Source organism: Peromyscus eremicus, chromosome 7, assembly GCF_949786415.1.
Source record: "Peromyscus eremicus chromosome 7, PerEre_H2_v1, whole genome shotgun sequence".
NCBI lineage: Eukaryota > Metazoa > Chordata > Mammalia > Rodentia > Cricetidae > Peromyscus > Peromyscus eremicus.
The window spans coordinates 76,990,544-77,012,517 of NC_081422.1; the positions used below are offsets into that span (position 1 = coordinate 76,990,544).

At 33.8% G+C, this 21,974-nt stretch overlaps 1 protein-coding gene across 4 annotated transcripts in view; it reads right to left on the reverse strand.

Moving 5' to 3' along the window:
• The window catches only part of Phip (pleckstrin homology domain interacting protein), a 124,669-nt gene that overhangs the window by 52,070 nt on the left and 50,625 nt on the right, over positions 1-21,974 (reverse strand). For all 4 annotated transcript variants that reach the window (XR_009380297.1, XM_059268295.1, XM_059268294.1 and 1 more), the window contains exons 11-19: positions 21,803-21,903; positions 21,673-21,713; positions 20,858-20,956; positions 19,814-19,967; positions 19,270-19,404; positions 7,405-7,533; positions 5,787-6,012; positions 1,995-2,132; positions 1,101-1,284 (exon numbers count right to left, since the gene is read on the reverse strand). Coding sequence is in view for 3 of the 4 variants with exons in the window: in XM_059268295.1 (XP_059124278.1) it covers positions 1,101-1,284; positions 1,995-2,132; positions 5,787-6,012; positions 7,405-7,533; positions 19,270-19,404; positions 19,814-19,967; positions 20,858-20,956; positions 21,673-21,713; positions 21,803-21,903 (1,207 nt within the window). In the remaining variant the exon portion in view is untranslated. The remainder of the gene's footprint in view (positions 1-1,100; positions 1,285-1,994; positions 2,133-5,786; positions 6,013-7,404; positions 7,534-19,269; positions 19,405-19,813; positions 19,968-20,857; positions 20,957-21,672; positions 21,714-21,802; positions 21,904-21,974) is intronic.

Consider the following 21,974-nt stretch of genomic DNA (forward strand, 5'->3'; position numbering starts at 1 on the left):
TAACCATTCCTTTGTATATAGTCTTGTATTAGGTTAGAACTTTCTTATTTAGACAAAAAGGGGGATATGTAGTGGGTAGCCATTCCAGCTTTGTTCTGGAAGTCCCAACCCCCATTGAGACTTCGGCAACTGTCACGCCTACAAGGCGGGGCCAAGGGAGGCGCCTGGGGACCCGAGATCTGGATTGGCGAACACTCTCTTGGTTCCAGGACCCTGGATGGTGGAGGTGGACAAAGCAGAGCTCCAGAGAACACCACTGGACTGTGATACACCTTCCCCAGACCCCGCGACCTACCTATCCCTTAATTTGTAAGTTACGCCATTAAATAAATCTCCTTTTAACTACGTGGAGTGGCCTAAATAATTTCACCAATATCTGGCGCTCTATCATATACACACTTAAGGATAAAAAGTATTTTCAAATGTAAACTATTTATGTATTTACCTCTAAAAGGTGTATCTTCTTTATGCCTGTGAATGTGATGTAAATAATGAGTAAAGAGCACTAAATACCCTATATAATTCTAACTAATGCCAAAAATGTATTTGAAGATATAAACTGAGAGTGGTTGGAAGATGGCTCACTGGTTAAAAGAACCTGACTTTGGATCCCTAGCATCTGCCCACATACCAGATGCAACACCTGAGTGCATCCTTCACACCAGTGCTGGACTACGGGAGAGGACACACACAACACAGGTGAGTCCTTAGCCACTTAGTCTAGTCAGTCAATGAGCTCCAGGCTCAGGCAGTGACCTCGTGCCTAAAAACAAGTGCATAATGACAGAGGAAGACACCTGCCATCAACCTTTAGACTCCACACGTGCACACATAGGCCAAGGATACCAACAGGACAAAGTAAAATTTGAACTGGTACTCAATACTTAGTGAACCTAATTTATGACCTTTACTCCTATCTAAACCCACCTCAATTCATACCATTTACACAAATCGTTCTAGAAAAACAAACTTAGGAATTCATTTTTTGCCTTACAATACTAACTTAAAAGGAATCACAAGGTTGAAAAGGTGTTTTCAAGACTATCAGTCAAAAGGAATGCAAGGAAGTACGGTAAATACCAACTGATAATTCCTCTTACCTAGCTACACCAGCCGAGAGCTCAGGTACCACCACCCTTCGGCTCCAAGCAACGAGATCTCGCTCTGTGGCGATTTCACTTCTTGGGGCGTTGCTGTGCATCTGTCGCACACCTTCAATCTGCCCACTGCGCCTCAATCCTACATTTGGTGGTGAATGCACTTCGGAGGTAGAACTTACAGAGCCTACATGGGGGTAAATCAGTATGGTTAAGTTCTGCTTAGACAGTCATCTCACTTAATTTATAACCAAAAGACCAGTATTTTCTTCCACACAAAGCTTTTACAGCAAATGATTCAACTACCACTATCATGAGCAAAACCACAGGCAAAAGTTTAATGAAAACAGAAATGTGGCTATTCAACTGATTGGATAAATTAATAAATCATAATTATGGGGTGTTAAGTTCAAGTACTGTAAGTATAAAATCATTACTTTAAAAAAATATCGCTAAGTCTTTTGGGAATTAAAAAAGAATCCAAGGACATTTATGGCTCACAAATTTAACTTTTCTCTTAACCTTAAATAGACAACACATAAGAGTGAGGAACTAAAACTTCGATTTTACTGTGTTTTGAAAAAGATATAATAAGCTGATTTTTCATGTTTACTGTAAGATTACTTGCCCAGAAGGAGTAAAGCACTGGTTTCTACCAAAGCATTGAGGGAGTAGGGTGGTGGTGAACAAAATCTTACTTCTAACGTTTACTTTGGGAAATATGGACTATCCATATTTTAAAAATTCACCTTTAATGTATAGGCATGTATTTATTCTTTAAAAACGTAATCTTTTGATAGTCTTTTTCATTTTATGGCTATATTATTACTGTTTAGTCACTGCTCTACTGCTGGAGATTAGATAGTCTCAGTTTCTCCAAGTACCATCTCAGCTTACCTCTGTTTAAACGGCTGGTATTACTGACACCTGCTTCACCAGAACGCCTCAGGTCTTGTTCCTGCTGTAGTCTTTGAATCATGCTGTCTAGAGGACTGATATCCTGGTTTGCTTGCTGGCTTAAAACTTGGTTCAATCCTATGCAATATTACAGAAAATACTAATCAGTCTCACAGAAGTCCATAATTAAATAAAAGACTTAAAATGGTTACCTATAAGTGATAGGAAAGAAAAGATAACCTCCATAACCTATTTTTAATTTTCAAAAGGAATGATGAGAAGGATGACTTCATATTGTTTATGTTTATTATTATTCGAGCATTCACAATCCTAATGGAAACCAAATTAGTTCCATTATACAACTGAAAAAACAAACACTCAAAGTCATACATCTCGGAAGAAGCCAAAGTACAATTTCCTGTTTACACCTGAATTTCTGACAACTGTCTCATTAATTCAGCAAACTCTTGGCTGTCTACTATGTGCCTGAGAATATGCCTGTTACTAGAGATCCAGTGACAAATTAGACATCAAGATCTTTGTCCTACAGCAAACTACCCACAATGATTGGGGCAATTCAACAATAAGCCTGCAGATAAATGCATAATGTGAAAGATGTTAAAAAAAAAAAAAAGGTGAGAAGAAAGAGAAAAAGGAACTGAAAGACAGCTATGGTAAGCCAGAAGTTAGAGCAGCCCTCTTGGAGAAGGCAGAATTTGAATGGAAGCTTAGGTTAAGCATGTGAAGAACCCGTCAGATCAGTGCTTGGAAATATACAGAAATTTCGTGTATTTAGCCCAACCTACTTATTAACACCTCCTATTCTCGCTAGTCATATAAACACTTGACTTCTCTTTGTTCTTTGAAATTTCATCATATAAAGATACATATGATACTTTGTTTTCACTTTGAAATTTTTCCAAAATTCCCTTGAAAGAATAAGCTGTTCCCCTCTTTCAGGTCCTTATCAATCTTCTATCTTAGTACATAGGCAAATATGGAATATAAAAGTTATCTCAATAAGTTAATTCTCAAATCTAGCATAAACTGAAGCACATAAAAATGTTCAATCTTGGGGCTAGAGAGATATCGCCCAGCAGTTAAGAACTTGTGCTAGTCTTGCAGAGGATCCCAGTTCAATTTCCAGCATCCACATGAGGCAGCTTACAACTACCTTTGTTAACTCCAATTCCTTGGAGATTGGACACAGGCAACCACACACACCAGCCCACTCCCCTACATAGACACAATTATATGAAAAATAAAATAACTAGGTCATAAAGCTAAAAAGCAAAGAGAGATAGAGCTAAAGCCATATTATCTACACTCAATTTCCTAATTTGCTACTAGATCATATTTCAATGTTGATTAATAATTTGGTATAGCCCCTTTAAGTTTACAATTAAAGAAATACATTTAGGTATCAATATAACAAAACTACACTTAAATCAATTTTATTATTACAATAGGCTACATCTAGTTTTACTTATCTTTCCAGTATTTAGTAAATAAATTTTCAAAAATCCTAAATTTACAAAAAGTAATGCTAATATTTTCTTAAAACATTTGGTTTTGTTCAATTTTGTATTAAGTACTTTTGTATTTCAGAATGCTAAAATAATGACAATTTTGAGAACTAGAAAAAAATTGAAAGTAAATACTAAGAATGGAATTACTACTGAAGGTTCTCTTATGAATCATTGTTAATAACTGCTACCAATCTTGGTTTCAAGATCCCGTCATTTTATAATTCTGTTATGCTTTGGACCTGGAATGCTTCTCCCAGACATGTGCTGTGAAAGCTCACTCTCCAGTCTGTGGTGCTCTCCTGAAATTGTGGGCCTTGCTGGAGGAAGTAGTGAGTAACAGTGGTTAATGGCCACACCCACCTGCGATTAGTCTCCCTTCTGCTGCCAATGAACAACTCTCCCTCTCCCTCCACTGACTGAGCTGCTCCAATTTACTCACCACACTATCATCAATGTCACCCAGAGACTGGAAACCTTACAATAACTACTTCCTGCTTCAGTTGCTACTGTAGGGTATTTTTCAGCAAAGATAAAGATACCTAGCACTACATCTAAAAGCAACCACAGAATCAGGTATATGGTAAATGTCTATACAACACAACTGTAAAATTTCTGTTTCCTAAATTCTTAAATGCAATAATTAATTATCTATAAAAGCTTTATATAAGATGTAAAATGGAAGAAAAGTAACAATTATAACATTGATATTTAAAGAATTAATCTTCTTTAATTTCTTGTGCCTAAAACCCTTGATAAGGAAATTATTTTGAGACCTGAGAAAAAAAACAATCCTTGCCAGTTGTACTCCAAGATATTTCATGCATCCTCATTAATTTTAATTCCATGAATGGTACTTCTCTAGTACTGAAACTTCTAGAATATGAATATGACTAGTTATCAACCAGTAGCTATTCTTAGCTTCTGTGAGTATGCTAAGAAACATTGGTTTGAACTTACATATTAGATATACAAGCCCACTATAAAAGTGGCAATGGAGGCAATTCTCTGAATATTATTTTTTTTTTTTAACCATCCATCATGGAGGAATGTCTAATTTAAGAACCAGCACTTTCTATCTAATATGTCAACTTTTTTCCAATTTTACACCCAATCTTATAGCTTGCTGTATCACATTTTGAATCTTCGGTTCTATTTATAGGACCTAAACTCATACTTCATTCAGCACACAATCTATTCAGCTCTGTCCATTACAATATAGTATAAAACCTGTATGTATATTCGCAAACATTCTCTTTAGTCTAAAATATCATTCCTAATGACAAAACTGGTTTAATCTTTAGAGGTTCTTTATTATCTTCACTTAATAACTCAGTCAATGCTACACTTGTCCAATAGGGAAAAAAGAGTCTACATACCCTGTCTACATTTTAACTACTACTCAACTCATCAGCTCATTTCACTTCAACATTCCATGACTTTACAGAAGCAGCTCTCTGCATTTTTCAGCCCTATCTTCTCACAAACCTTTAAAAGTTGATCACTTCTAAACATGTCTTTAATCCCAGCACTCAAGAGGAAGAGGCAGAAGGATTTCTGTTCATTCAAGACCAACTTGGACTAACATAACGATGGTCAGACCAGATGGCCCTACAGAGTAAGACTCTGCCTCAAATTTAAAAAAAAAAAAAAAAAGTGATCATCTCTTTAAATATATACTCCAACATGAATAGTCATTCCAGTTTTAGATTTTCTCGCTGTTATTAAATTCACTAATATCAATCACAATTACAACTATGTTGTTTATAACTGTTTATTAAACTTTGTGACTAAGTTTTTGAGAGCATGGATCATGTTTAATTTCTTACTGAATATTCAAGGCTTAGTAGGTCAGGATAGAAGAAAGTTTTCAATGTTTGTTAAATGAATAAATGTTTTCATTTATGAAGATCCTAGTAATCCCTTGAGGTTGGAAACTGCTATGAACCAAAATTATTAGTTAAAATCTCCAATTTTTGTTTTTTTTTTGTTTTTCGAGACAGTGTTTCTCTGTGTAGCTTTGCGCCTTTCCTGAGATTCACTTGGTAGCCCAGGCTGGCCTCGAACTCACAGAGATCCGCCTGGCTCTGCCTCCCGAGTGCTGGGATTAAAGGCGTGCGCCACCACCGCCCAGCAAAATCTCCAATGTTTTAATTATCTTGTAACGTTCATATATTTATTGGAAGAACTTCTCATTTGTTCACAACAAGCATGTGAAAAGTTTAGAATCTGTAGGAAATCAGACACCTATGAAAACGGATCCTACCTGAAGAAGTGACTCCCATCTGAGGGATGAGCTGCTCCTCCCTGCAATTCTCACGACCAGGAACTAATCTCTGGTATCTTGAAGGATGAGGATTTCCGTCAACATCAACCAGAAAAGGGGGAGGCATGAGATGAGGTGCCTGCTGAGTCTGCTCATCTAATACAAAATTGTTGGCATCACGAATAAGGGGCCGATAATCACTATGAAAAAACATCTGATCTGCTATCTGTAAAAAGAAAAGTCCATAAAATATTAGAAAAATAAAATTTTAAAAAAAAATTGATAAAATTTCTAATAAAAGCCCAACACTATACCATAGATTATGGTATTTCACATCTACTTAAAAGAACAAAATGAGACTGGGATTTAATTTCAGCAGCCATGGCATGTTTAATCTCCAGAATTAAAAGGAAGGATTGAAGGAACCAAAGAATTTTCTATTCTTAAATCATTTTAAGCATATTTCTATATTCATCATTGTACAGTATAAGAAAATCTGTTTTCTCTGTAAACAAGTGTGACATGTCATATACATTAAAAAAGAAATCATCATTAAAAATAAGCTTTTTAATTTAAAATTACATCTAGGCATAAAACATCCAATGATACTTTTACTTTCACAGATACTATGCTCTATTTTAAATCTTTAGGAATGTGATATTTTGGGGAGAATTGAACACAAGAGTCCCAAACACGCTATACTACCAAGCTACACTCCAAGTCTCAAGACTTAAAATACTAACATAACGAAAAAGAAAGCACTGATTCTAGAGTATTTTCAATAATGTAAAATTATTATGAACTCAGCCCTGATAGATATACAACTTCAAATTTTCATTGGTTAATTTGCAATGTCTTAAACTAAATTGTAAATTATTCATTCATTATGCTACAAACAAAACATTTAATTATTTTAACCACTAGTCCTAAAGAATATTTAGCAACAAAACCTTAGCAGACCACACAGTCTGAGAATCACATGAAAGCTAAAAAGTTACACTGACATAAATACGTATCACCTAAACAATCATTCCACATAATTTAAAAAGCCCTTCTATGGGCACGATCTTCTACTGAAAGTTAATTTATCCAAATTTAAGAATTCAAATCTAGATTGTTCTAACAAGATATGTAAAAAATTGTTCCTTCTGAACTAATTATAATTACTATTTAATTATAGAAAAGTATAATTTTATAGAGGTATAAATGTCTTTACACTGCTTTCTAAAAGCAAGTCTCTATACTATTTAAGATATGATTCTTTGAGCTGATTTTAAAGATCATTTTTAATTATGTGTAGGGGTGTGTGCATATGTGTGTATATGTGTGTATTTGCATATGGGTATGCACACTCAAGTGTAGGTGTCCACAGGGGCTGGAGGCATCAAATCCCCTGGCACAGGAGCTACATATATATGTGGTTTTGAGCTGCCTGCCATGAGTTCTGGGAACCAAACTCAGCTCCTCTGAAAGACAGTAAGTGCTCTTAACGACTGAGCATCTCTCCAGCTCCAAGCTTTCTATTTCTAAAAATGTGCATTCTCACCTACAACTAAGAAAAATACATAACCCCTAAACACCCATGACAGGAAAACAATGCACACTTATCATACTCTACCTTGTCATACTTGCTACTGGACCCAAAACCAAAAATTAAAAGATGTCCATGAGAATCTGTACAAGCAAAGTGCTGACCGTCAGGGGAGCATTTGCAGTCAAACACTGCACCATGTCCTTGGCCTTCAATCTGAAACATATTTAACCAAAAATCAGAAAACCGTCATTAAAATAATGAAGAGCTGGTACTACCGTTACTACATTTTTATAATGCAAAGATTTAAAAGTATACATACATCCTGATAAAGGGAAAATTAAGTATAACAGAGTACAGTAAAATTTGTGAAAATTCATGAAAACTTCCAGATTAACAGCATTGAAAAAGAAAGAATCCTAGTCACAACCAGACACAACTCAGAAAATAAAAATACACAGAACTGCCCCCCCCACCCAGAGAACTCTACTTCACATTTATCCCAGATTAAAACATAAATGAGCCATACATTCCATCTATTTCCATTCATTCCTGCCTTTTCTGTAAAGGCTAAGAACATGGAGCAACGGTAGCAATTTCTTTTGTAACACTCAGAAGTACTAGCCAGAGATCACTGCTTACAAGACACTAAATTTCATTCGTTTTGGTTTAAAAAATAAAAATAAAAATTCCCTGGTGGTCTGACTCATCTTTTAATGGTGAATTTTAAAGGTTAAAGAAAAGGGTTTTTTTACCTGATAATTGTTTTCTGTTTTCCAGTTCCATTAATCCAGAACGAATGGATTTCTCCCTGCAACCTGTCAATCAAACAGAGGTGGCCAATCACCACTCTGATTTTTTTGCTCTCAGTGCTTCTTCAGACTATGTTCCAGTTGAAAACTTCTTTAGCAGTGCTCTGAAAGAGGTAAAAATTCTACCCTATCTAAAGCACATCTAGGGACTGAATTTCAGAAACATCTAAAATAGGGAGTTGACTCCCAAACAAATAATAACTAAGGATGATTTTCAACAACTGTGATTGGATTTCTGGATTAGCAGAATCGGAACACACACATTATCAGGTAAGAAATACCTCCTTTCTGTTCCGGTATCCACTGATCTAGAACAAACTGAACTTGACTGCTTATCTACTAGGAAATGCTTGGATAGAAAGAAGTAGTAACTTTTGAGTATTAAAAATTTGGCAGAAAGATTTAAATGCAGAAGAGCCACTGATATCTCAAGAAAAATAAGTACTTCAGTCAAAAGAGAAAACACCACTCTAAAATTCAGCACATAGGATGGTCTCAAAAAGACAACTAACTTTGCCTTTTGATCTCTGAAGGTTAAAAAAATATATATCTAGATAGGTATAGATATGATACTTATTATTGATAGGCCAGATGCTGACAACAGAAAAGAAAGCAGCTCTCCATAAAATTATTAAAGAAAACAAGTAAGCTTTCCTATGCTAATATATAAAGAACTTACCACATAAAAGAAATGAATCATTAATGACATAGGATAGTTTCTTGGGCGTAAAGAAACTTGAAGGTAAGATAGCAGAGGAAGGTACCACTTTGGAACAACTTCAAAAACAAGAAAGGACAGAACTACTTTCTCCATAGTAGTCTAGGACATTAGCCATACAGCATATGCCAGAACTGAAAAGACTGTAAGTAGAAACGTCACGATTCACATTGTAAATGTTCAGTACTCTTACAGGCAAATAAATGCTATACAAGTTTACAAGTAACTAACCACATGAACAACAAGAACAAAAAATCTCTGAACGTCTAAGCCAGGAGAAAGATGTTTTAGTCATCAGTTCACTCAAAAAGTTCCAAAAGGAAAAAGGCAAAGATTTTATAAATGCTTCTGGAGCTACACTTTTATATAATACAACTAAGTTTCTAGTTTTAAGCTACAATAGTATAAAGGAAGAGATGTGAGCATAGTTACACTTAGCAACAACAAAGGAAACCTTCATGAGCATGGCATCCTCTCTGGATGTCTTAGTCATCTTGCACTGCATTTAATTTGGTGGCAGGGGGTAGAGTGGGCGTTACTCAAGTTTACATGCATGCTATCTATCAATGTGCTCATATTTATAGTTAGTAGATGCCCAGAAGAATATTTTGGCTGAATTGGAACTTATAAAGCTCTAAAACGACAATCATACAAGATCTCTGTGTCCTACATAACACAGTATCTGAAAAGCCATTGCCGCCAGGCATTTTGCAAGAGAGTTCCTGCAGGAAGGCCTGAAGAGTCTAATGTGAAAAGCTGTGAAAGAATACATGGATTGTGTTAGAGACCCAAGGATGTTGGAGATCACAAAGGAGTGGGTTATCACTAAAGGAAGCTACCAATAGGGAGTGTAGGGAGTAGTACTAGTCCAAGAGGGATAACTGTGTTTTAGTCAATAGAGCTCAAAGAACAGAACCATCTAAGCTCTTTGACATGAAGACATGGCACTCTGAACTTCAGAATTTGCCCTTCTGGGTTTAAGTCTTGCTGTGGTTCAATATTTCCTCACTATGCCCGGATTCCTCCTTTTGGAATGGTATTGTATATTTTGTGTCATTTCATTCTGGAGTATATAATTATTTGTTTTTTTTATTTTACAGGGAGTTAAATTAGTTGTCCTGAGTCTCAAAAGAGACTTTGGACTTTTAAACAGTCTTGAAAGTGAAAGACTCTGGGACTTCTAAGTTGGACTAAATGAATTTTGTTTTGTGATATGGCGACAAGTCTATGGAGGACAGGGAGTGGAATGTGGTGATCTGAATGAAAATGATTCCCACAGGCTCATGTTTCAATATGTAATTCCCAGTTAGTATAACTGGGAAGGATTAAGATGTGTGGCCTTGTTGGGAGGAGGTGTGTCACTGGGCGTGGGCTTGAGGTATCAAAAGTCAATGCCATTCCCAGATAGTTTCTTTCTCTGTCTTCCTCTCCCTCTCTCCTTCCCTCACCCTCTCTCTGCCTCATGCTTGTGGATCGTATGTAAGCTCTCAGCTTCTGTCCAGCACCATTTCCTTCCTGCCTGCTGCCAAGCTCCCTGTCAGGATGGTCAAAACCTCACCCTCTCAAACTCTAAGTCATCATTAACTGCTTTCTTTTTTACATTGTCTAGGACATGGGCATTTATCACAGTAATAAAAAATTAACGAAGAGACTATCCTACTCACATCATTTTTATATTGTGTATTATCACTGAAAAAGTCAACAAGGAAAAAAAAAACAATTCTCTCTGAAAAGGATTTTACATTTTAAACCAGTTAAGGGATTTATAAATGAGAGTTTGAGTGTATATGTGTAACTAGGAAGCAATGAATCTTAAAAAAAAAAATTAATAAAAACAAAAAAACTCTATTTGTAAAAGAATTATATGTATATAAAAATATGAGATTTATGTTCCACCTAACAAAAATGAGTAAATATAAAAATGCATATGATTCATGCTATTTATTTCATGTTATAATAAAATAGTTACACAAAACAAAGCAATGACAAAATTTTAAAGCCAAGCAAGACTTCTTCCAGGTGAACTATTCCTCTAGTATGCAAATATTAAGACTATAAAACAAAACTCATACATATTAAATGGTAAAAAATAGCTAATATAAGACATATTCAGCATTACTATATTCTTATACTATACTGCTTTTTAAAAGTAGAAGATGAAGCTTATAATAGTGTCCTCCTGATTAGAAAATTCTATGTGACTAAGCTCTAGAAGTATTTTTAGAAAATGAATGTTAAACCCTTGTCAAGAGAAGTGGAAGACCAAGAAGAACTCTGCTAGTACTAGGGAAATAATCATCTCCTAGCTCTGTTGAAGAATGAGAGCAGTGAAACAGCTGGTGAGAATCCAACTCTAGTCCTAAAATCATGAGGTTCCAGGAAGGTTATTCAAAGACCTAGATAAATCCGAACATGAATTATATCAAAAGGACTAAAATATAGACTAAAACAAGACTGACCAACTGGAATGAAAAACATGTACTTCTAGAAGACCTCAAAACAAACACAAAGATGAAGTAGCTTATGCAAAACTACCCTATTAAAGAAGTATGCCAATTCTATGACCAGGGCCACTTTGCTTTTCTCATTGAATTTTTTTTTTTTCATTCTTTAAATGTACAACTAGTTGGAAGGGACCGCTTGCACTTGAGCTAGAAAACATTCCAATAACTTCTTTAGGACAGACTTATATCCTAAATATTAAATAGCAAAGAGCATTTATATTTAGAAAAACCTCTTTTGTGTATAAAGAACCCTTAGAATTAGGCAACACTGGGAAAAATAAAAAAGAATGAATACTACATGGGCCAGTGATGAGTCAGTGGGTAAAGGGGCTTGACATCAAGCCTTATGACCCGAGTTCAATCCCTGAGATCAACACGGTGCAAGATTAAGAACCAACTCCACAAAGTTGTCCTCTGACCTGCACCTACACACCTATCCACACAAATGTAATAATAAAAACTAGTTTTAAAAACTTCATCCAATATACTGAACATACCTTCCAATCATTCCTATAGCTTAAACCAAGATAATGTATTAACAGACATTATCCACATTCTATTCATCTAGTAACTTTTTAAACACCTTAATAGGTTGTCACTGTTTTTAATACTGGAAATTCTTTAATGTATGGTAAGGTAACTACATATAAAGTAAAAATAGCTATTTAAAAGAAATTTTACCAAAGATAAAATTGTAATACCTGCTATGGGATAAACTAGTGAATCAACTACTACATAAAATAGAAACAATTTATTATATAAGAATGATTTTGGAGACTCAGCTTTAGAAATTCATCAAAATAAAAATAAATAAGCCAGCTCCAAGTATAATGGAATTCTCCTTCTCCCAACTCTCTGAAAATAAAATGGGGACTAAGACACCTTAGGGATTTTGATCGCTTCTCCTGTCCATTCTGCCGATTAGGAGCATTTTAAAAAGGCTAGTTCTAAACTCTCTATACCACTCTCTACCTCTACCAAGAAACAATTTCGTTCTGAACTCCTAGAACCTCTAGTCACAGCATCTCCAAATGCTTGCTGGACAGTTCCACCATAGGAAATCCACAGGAAATAAACATGAAATGAACTTTTAAAAAATCTGTTCTCTCTACCTTGAACTTCTGTTAATAATGCCATCACTGTCAGAGTACCTCAGGCTTAACTATCTGAATGCATGTACTAAATCTTTCCTCCATGTTACTCCTCAGCCTCTATCAGTCAGAGAAAAAATAAGTGTTACACATAACTTTTGAATTCATAAATTTCCTACTTACTACCTACTCATATAATTTTTCATCTTTAAATAACTAAACTAGGCCTCCCTAAATCTACTTAATTTCATACTTGAAATATGACTCCTTACAACAAAATTAGTTACATTGGTTTTAGGGCTGTATTTATGAAAACCACTAGAATGTTTCACTATTTCAATTACAAGATCACTTGAGGCTAGTGTTAATCTCTCTTCACTGTGGTTTCAGCTCACTACCTATTATTTGTAGGTCTATTACAAACTCCTACATTATTTCATCAACACTTATTTTTTAAAAGATTTATTTATGTATATGAGTGCACTATCAACTTTATATCAGAAGAGGGCATCAGATCCCACTACAGATGGTTGTGAAGCCACCATGTGGGTGCTGGGAATGGAACTCGGGACCTCTGGACAAGCAGCCAATGCTCTTAACCACTAAGCCATCTCTCCAGTCGAATACTTATTTCTTATATTGTTCCTCTTATTAATATGATTCTTTCATACTGACTTTATATTTATTTAACCTTTCACACAGAGTTCCAATTCATTCTCATAAACAAAATCTGGATCATCCCACCTGAACTGACCACTTTATCTTCAGATACAGCAACTATTTATTCTAATTTATCTTGCTATTTCACATCAATATTTATCATTTCAAGAATGTTTTAGTTCTTCAAGTTAACTGTTAACACGCTAAAAACAGCCATGTCTTTATCATTCTGGGGACACTGATGTTTTATAATCACAACATACATTACTTAAATATTTCCTAATAAAAATGCCTTCAATTCATTTTTACATCATATATAAATATACATACTTCTAATTTTCAAATCCAGAGATAATGGTTAGCAGACCAAAAAAAAAGAGCACTATGCAAGTTGCTCAACAGTATGACAAACTGAAAACTAATTTTTATGTCAATAGAAACTAATATATGATATTTCTGTACTAATACAAAGATGAAAGAGAGAATCTAAAGAGCCTAAGAAACTTGAAAATAATAGTTATATATACTGAGAAAAGTGAAGGTAATTCTATATTCAGACAATGGAACAGAAACTACAAGCATTCAGAATGTTTTACACAGACACTATAGATGTGATACTACCTTACTAGACAGTGAGAGGAATGGAGAATGAAAGAGGGCGGGGGAACAAATCTGAATTCCCAATTTCCAAGCGGTTAACATGATAAGCTACAGCTATTTTCAGCTTTTCACTTTCCTAGATACACACAACTACAATTACCTAAAACAAAGGTCACACTGAGAACATGCTAATATCAGAAATAGGCATTTGCAAAAATCCTGAGTGGTTTATTGGCAGCCTCTACTCATTTGGAATGTTGCAAGGAGAAATACATTGTTCTGGATTAGTGGACACTGGAACATTTTTAAAAGACTCTTTAAGTAAAGAACGGTTAAGAGAACAATTATAAAAATAAAGAAAACTTTATTAAACAAAATCTCTTAATTGGAATCTACCCATGAAACAACAAAAGCAAAGCAGATTATCAAATTCAGTAAAAAACAAAAAGCATTTGCTAATTAGACATACTGTATTTTTTTAATTAAAATAAAAACCAGATAAGAAGCATCAAACTACAGCTTTGAATAACCTGACAAAAATAGAAAAACATAGAGTAAAAACCAGTGATGACTAAGAGATGTGAAGAGCAACGAGATAAAGCGAGGGAGCAAAGACAAGAAAAATCTAGTAAAGGGCATGCAAATGCCACTCTGAGCACTGTTAACTTATTACTTAATATATATACTACTTGTACAATCTATACATTTAATGTACACTAGCACTAAGAAATTTTAATCTTTAAAATTAAAATCCATTTGTAAATTTGTTAATTCTAATTATACTGTATGACAGTTTAATGGAAAAAGGAGAGGACTAAAACCAACTCTTGTATTTTTTTTTTAAGACCCATTTAAGCTTCTAGTAAACTTTAAACCTACCTAATTCTTTCTAGAATTGTAAATGACACAAATTTTAGTACAAAGAGTATGCAGCACACATTTCAAGTTATTCCAACAAACAACTGCCTTTAAGCATTTAATTGGCATTTAGACACTGTAGTTTCAAAAAGCTCTTAAAAGTTACAATTATGTTTTATTCATGTCAATGCCAAGCAAAAACATGGGTTTTAAGCTATACATAATTGGTTTTGAGTATATATAATATACACTATATGCTTTAATAAACTGCCCAAACATATAGCATTTTTCCTTGATTACTTAGATTATGCAAGGGCTGTTCAAGCTGAAAAATTAAGTACTAACATAGTTTCAAAACTTACTAGACAAGAATAAAGTACAAAGTCTAAAAACTCAGTAATCTTTTTGAGGAATAATGTCTTAATGTGTTGTTCACTTCTTTACAATACTCTCTTTAGATTCTTTCTTCTCTAGAAAAGGAAGAGGAAGAATAAATAGGAAAGCAGGAAGGGGGAGGAGAGGAATAAAGGTTGTTTTCTCCAAATGTGATGAGACAACAGAGTAGAGGAGTTGAGAGGAATGTGTTTTAGCCCTTCACTAAGCATATTACTTATTATATTCTTGTATATCTCATAATTAACAGAAACAAACCCAGAGCCTGCCTGTCAACTGTTTTTAATCAGTCTGGTCCTCTGAAAAGAAGTGGTAGCAATGAAAACAAGACAAGTTACCCCATTATTTTTTTCTGAAATATCATTAGCAGGCTGAGAATTCAGTTATACAACTTTGAAGTGAAATCAATTAGAAATTATTTAAGCATAAAAGAAACTATGTGAATTCTCAATCCCAAACCTGTTGTTTTGTTTACAAATTTAAATAGTCCTAAAATAAAGCAAGAACTTTTGAAAAAGTCTTAGTTTAATAGAAAAGAATGCTTACTTGAATGCTGACTATTGGTACTTATTAAAATAGTCTCTTAATATATAGCTATTAAAGTTTTATTAAAATATAATGACTATCAAGTATATACATTTAAAAATTTAACTTTTCACATGAAAAACTTTAATAATACAGGATTTACTTCTTAAGATTTTAAGAACAGGGCTGGAGAGATGGCTCAGAGGTTAAGAGCACTGAATGCTCTTCCAGGTCCTGAGTTCAATTCCCAGCAACCACATGGTGGCTCACAACCACCTGTAATGAGATCTGGTGCCCTCTTCTGGCCTGCAGTCATATATGCTGTATACATAATAAATAAAAATAAAATCTTTAAAAGAAAAAAAAAAGATTTTAAAGAACAGACTTCTAATTTTCCTAATTGGTAAAGTATAGAAAATGTTGAGTTATCCATAACATTGAATTACTTTTTAGATTAATTTTATTATCTTTCAAAATTATAATATATATATATATATATATACACACATTTAGACATGAATCCAATTATTCAGAAAACAGAAACTAATGCAGAAAAAATATTCTAAAAATATGCTTAATACTAATGGGTGGGTTGGTGTTGTAGTGACAGACCAAGCCCAGTACCTTGTGCATGTTAGGTAAACATTTACTTCAGCATTGGAGCTATATTCCCAGCCCAGCCCTAAACATTTATTTTAAGTACTTGTATATATTTCAAAGACTCATTCTTTTAAAGGCATAGCGTTCTTTCCTTACTTTCTAGCTGTTGGTCCAATTTACTTATTCATTTTATAATGAGTGAATTTACTCATTTTATAAACTTCAATCTTTAAAATTCTTTAAAATACTTACTATATAAGCATTCAGCATTTCTAAGACTAAACTGGAGTACTCTGAGGATTATTCATTCTCAAATTCTACAAGGGATGACTAGACATGACAAACAATGCTCACAAATATTTACAAATATCAACTGTGATTTAGGATGAGAAGTACAACACAACATCAGAGATTGCATTAGGACTCATCAAAGCTTTGTTGTATTTAACAACTCTGATTAGTTACACAAAGCCAAAGAGCTAAACTGAGGCCACAACTCAACAGTGGTGTGAGTGAACAGTAAGACCATCAGCTTCTATCTCATTCAAAGCTGTTTTTAATCTCTTAGTAGCAGTATTGGATGCTTTTTCTGCCATCTGCCCATTAAATAAAAAGAACAGGCAATGAAGTGAACAGAAAAGACCAAAAGAAGTATGGCAGTCACAGAATTGACAAAGACTGTGAAATAAAGATCACACAAGAGCAACTCAGAATTTTATCACTGTTAAATTATTACTCCTAGACACATCACTAGCTGGGTTTAACTGGTAGTTGTTACACAATGATACTGGTAATTTCTCAGCTACCGCCCTGAATATAATTAGCATTAAGAACACACTAGTAATAGTCTTATAAAACATGAAAATTTTATACTTAATGTGTGATCAAAGCAAAGCTGGTCAAAGTTTTGTAATGAACACTTTCTCCATGGAACTAGAAATAAAAATTACCCTTCTTTATGAAAGGTTTTCATAAAGCTACAAATTTGTAGAGTTTGGTGAGTATACTGAAATCAATTAAAAAATCATTTAAAAATTAGAAACCACTAAAAACCATTAAAAAATAAAGTTAATCACTTGCTTTTAATGAGACAAAAGGTAGTATATGCTCTCTCTTTGTAACAAAAAGTTTTTTTTAGCTTGTTTTTTCTCAGTTTGAAGATATTAATAATTACACAAAATTTTAAACCAGCTTTTAGGTTTTACTATTTATTGTACATAGAAAGAATAGAAAAAAAAATTTCCTTAACTGAAACTAAAACAAGCAAAATTATTTCCTTTTCTTTCCTTCTTTACTTAAAAAAATGTGGTCTCAAATAGCCTAGGCTGGTCTGGAACTCACTATGTAGCTAAAAATGACCTTCAACTCTTGATTCTCCTGATTTCATCTTCTAAAGGCTAAGATCACAAGTATAGACCACCACACAATGCTTCAAAAATAAATTTTATAGTAATTAAGATATGTTTACAATCAGATTTCTGGTTACAGAACTAATTTGCAATAGCAGGACTAGAAAAATCAATAAATCTAAAAGTGCTACAATTTTTAGGTCTGCTGAAATGGTAAAATGTTAATGTTCCAAACTTACCTGATGAGGGAAAATTCAGAATCAGTGTTTAATTGATTAATTGATTTAATTGCAAACTACTCTTCATTTCTATAGCAGTGTAAAAACACTCTTTGGAAATGTAAATTACTGAGGGGAACGACTAATGTGCGCACAGTTAAGGACCAACTGAGAAATGATCAACTACCTTATTCAACAGAGATGTTTACAAAAGGAGCAATCCAGAAATATGAAGATAGAAAAGAGAAAAAAGTTTACCACATCTATAAATTTACTTTATAACAAAAACAAAAACTCTACATAATCACAAAGGAAATCCATTCATCACTAACAACTAACCAAAATAATCATTTTTCATAAAAATGGGAATTGTACAATTCTTATTTCTTACCTTATGTACACTAAGGCTCATCCATGGTGAAAGCCAAAGTCAGTCACTTCACTAATAAAACTTTTTACTCGTATGATCGATCAAGGATAGCATTCACTGTCATTCTATCTCCATAAGCAAAACATCTTACAAATAACTGGGGGATATGAATGCATGTGTGGCCCCAATGAATCGAAAACTACAGGCCTAGCACATGCTGAGAAAGTACTATCATCAGCTATATTCCCAGCTTGAAAATGACTGATCTTATAAAGTGATTCTGATTTTTGTTATTTTGCTAATTATATCATCTTATGCCTTTTAAAGGATTTCTGCTTTTAAAAATCTAAACAGGTGGGCTGGAGAGATGGCTCAGAGGTTAAGAGCACCGACTGCTCTTCCAGAGGTCCTGAGTTCAATTCCCAGCACCCACATGGTGGCTCACAACCATCTGTAATGAGATCTGGTGCCCTCTTCTGTGTACATAATATATAAATAAACCTTAAAAAATATTAAAAAAAAATCTAAACAGGTAAACATAGTAGGAACATGTTTCTTTGTCTCCTCTCATTGTTGACTAGAAATATAGAAGTAGTTTTTCATGTGACTGTACAGTGCAGTACTTAAGGACCCTTTGTATTTCATACACTGGTGAAAGAGGAGGGCAGATGCTGATTAGCAAGCTATTTATATAATCAAACCAATGATAATTTAAATGTTCAACAAAAATATGCCAATTTACATAAGAACACAGTGTGGAAGCAAAAGGCATGGAGCCAAAAGAAACATCTAGCACACTATCAATTTGACCAAAATTAAGAACTACATAATTCTTTGGCTTCAATTTTAAAATTAATATACTCAAATCAAATTATGTTGTACCAAAAAAAAAAAAAAAGAAGAGAGAAAGAAAGCCAAACAAAATGCACTATGAAGATTTATTTATAATTTATCCACACTGGCTTTCCAAACACATTTTCTTCCCTATAACTTCATTTACACGACTAACTCATCAAAGTTTCACAGATAAAATAAAACTAAAACTAAGCCAGTTATCACAATACTTAGGCATTATAAAATGAACAACTAATTTTAAGTTTGGTATCTCAATAAATATGTGACATAAATAATTCCTTATTTGTAGACAATTAAAGTCAAAATAAGGCATTAAGTTTTAAAATGGATTTCGCTTGTGATATGTAGAATACTTCTATCAAAAATTCTCCACAGATATTAAACAAGAAATATAATTACCATGTTAAAATAAGATCGAACTTTGACTCCTCTTGCTAGATCCCACACTATCACGTTTCCATCATGACCAGCAGAAAAGAGAACTCTAGGATCAAATGGGTGTGGCTCGAGAACAAACACCTCATCTTCATGACCCTGAAATATTTTGAAGTAGCAAAGCAGTTATAAATACTTAAAATTTTACAGGAGAATGACAATGGTTCTAGAAATCATTATTAAATTGGCTAAACTTTCAACTTTACCAATGCTTAAAAAAATAATAGACTGTACTAATATAATAGCACTGTTCATGGCTTAGGTATTATTACTAATACTCAAGAATATAATTAATGCATTCCCATACAACAAACACATGGAGCAATTTACAATGCATTTCCAAGTCAATCCTGCTTGCATTTTTTAAAATCATTCCCAGTTACCTATCAAGTCCAGTTACCCAAGTAAGCAAGAGGATTTAGACAACATATTGGCTTTATTTTATTTATTTAGACTACATTCTAAAGTCAGCCTCAGTAATATTAAAAGTGTGGGTTTTGTTTCTCACCATTAGAACATGAATCAGTTGACCAGTGTAAGAATTCCAAACTTTCAGAGTCATGTTATTAACTGCAGTTATAACTGTGTTGTCATGTCGATCCCAAGCTACCATAGTTACTTTCATTTTTGTGATTTTGTCTTCTATCCCTTGTAGATTTTGGCTGAAAAAGACAAATTTACTGTTTACACTGACATTATTAAAATAGAAGACAAAGATAAATGTGTTTTTATTTATACTTTATAGTTATTAACATGAGTAACTATTATAATTACTGAAAACAGTTGAACTGACAAAATGGCAGAATCCAAGATTTCCAGGATTAAGCCATTGGGAACAGAGACCCTGGGGGAAATACGACTGCTTTAACTACCTATGGTCCAGCTGCTTTATGCCATACTGCTCATTGTCCCACCTTTTACTGTTGCTACCATTCTATACTAACTGCGCTGTTCTCTCATCCACTGAGACAACTAAACATAAACACAAGTAGAGAGAAATAATCAAAACAACAGTTACAACATGGATTATAATTTTTCTTGGCTGAAGAAAGCCACTGGGTAAAAAAAGTCATCCTTTTGGGAGCCTTAGTTGGTAGGGTACTTGCTTAATAATATGCAGGAAGGTTTGGGGCAAACCCCAGCACTGCAATAAAACCATGGGTGGTGCCACCTGCCTAGAATTACAGCAACAGAAGGTAGAGTGATGGAGGCAGGTGGATCAGGAATCCAGTGCCAATTCTGACTACAAAGTAGGTTCAAATCAACGCAGTACATGAGATCTCAAAAACAAACAAAAACTAGACATAAAATATAAGATACTTGGGTTGAAAACATTTTCATCCCCTTAATAAAACTGAACTAAAAAATTAATTCAGCAGATCTTAATATTCAGGGCAATGAGATAGTTCACAAAAATCATCACTGTTCACCTCCAATAGTACTTCTGATTATTAAAGAAAAATAATGATCTTAACATGGTATACAACTTTATAGCAAAGGTCATTCCAATCTGCAACATTTTAAAAATCAATAAATCAAGCTCATCTCTTACCCTGCTGGACGAGTAGCCATATCTAACAAAATGCTTTTCCACTCTCTTCGTTTAAATTGCCAAATTCGTGCTGTCCCATCACGACTACCACTCACAAACCTGTTTAAAAAAAAAAAAATCAGTCCAATCCCATCAAGGGCGGGGAAGCATCACAGAGGCTTTATCAAAATGTACTTTTCCCAAAATTCTCTTTTTAAAGGACATCTTTATTTATAAAATATTACAATATAATAAAAATGATTATCTGTCTCTATAAATCTAAGAACTCCCAAAACTTTATGAGCTTGTAAGACCATTTTAATAGGTCATGAACAAGCTAATAAAAATAATACTCAAAATGATTCAAGACCACTTAACAAACAGAATTATTATTTTCCAATGGGAAAAAAATTGCTCCTCAGTATCAAAGATCTTGATTTGTTCTATTCAAGATACCAAGAAGTAGCTTCATTTTCTTTTAAATCCAGAACAGCAGAATATTTACAGAAAGCCATCTTTTTAAAACCTAAGAATGTCTCAAATGTAATGTGGTAAATTTCCAGTTTTTATCAAAGGCTTCTCTTCTGATAGATAGGACAGACAAATGTATGGATAAAAAACAAAAGAAAACAACAATTAAAAAAACCCTCCTGTTAGAAAAATATCCAAGTAACTAACACTGTGGCAAATTGGGTAAGGCGGCTATATTTTTTTCTTCAAGAATGAGAAACTTGTACACAACTTGAAATCTGACTACAATTACCTTCATCTTCTAACTTTAAAGTTTCAATTAAATTAGACAAACTGAAGTTGCAATTAAATTAAACATATTTTACCTGCTACTAGTGTTGGAAAACTGGATACTATCAACTTTGTCCTGTACAAAGAGAAAAACATAAAGCAAAAGCTGAGTATAAGTTGATTCACTGAAGACCGTACCCATCTAGATCCTTCACCAATACTCACAGTATGAAACTCCAATTCTGATATTTTCTCTGGCTGACCTGATCCAAAAAAATAAACTCTAATAATATGGTCAGTGCTTCCAGTGGCCAAAAACATTCCACCTATGAAGAACAACAGCACACTTTTATAAATAAAACACAACTTCCACGTGATACTACTAACTTTGCTGAGT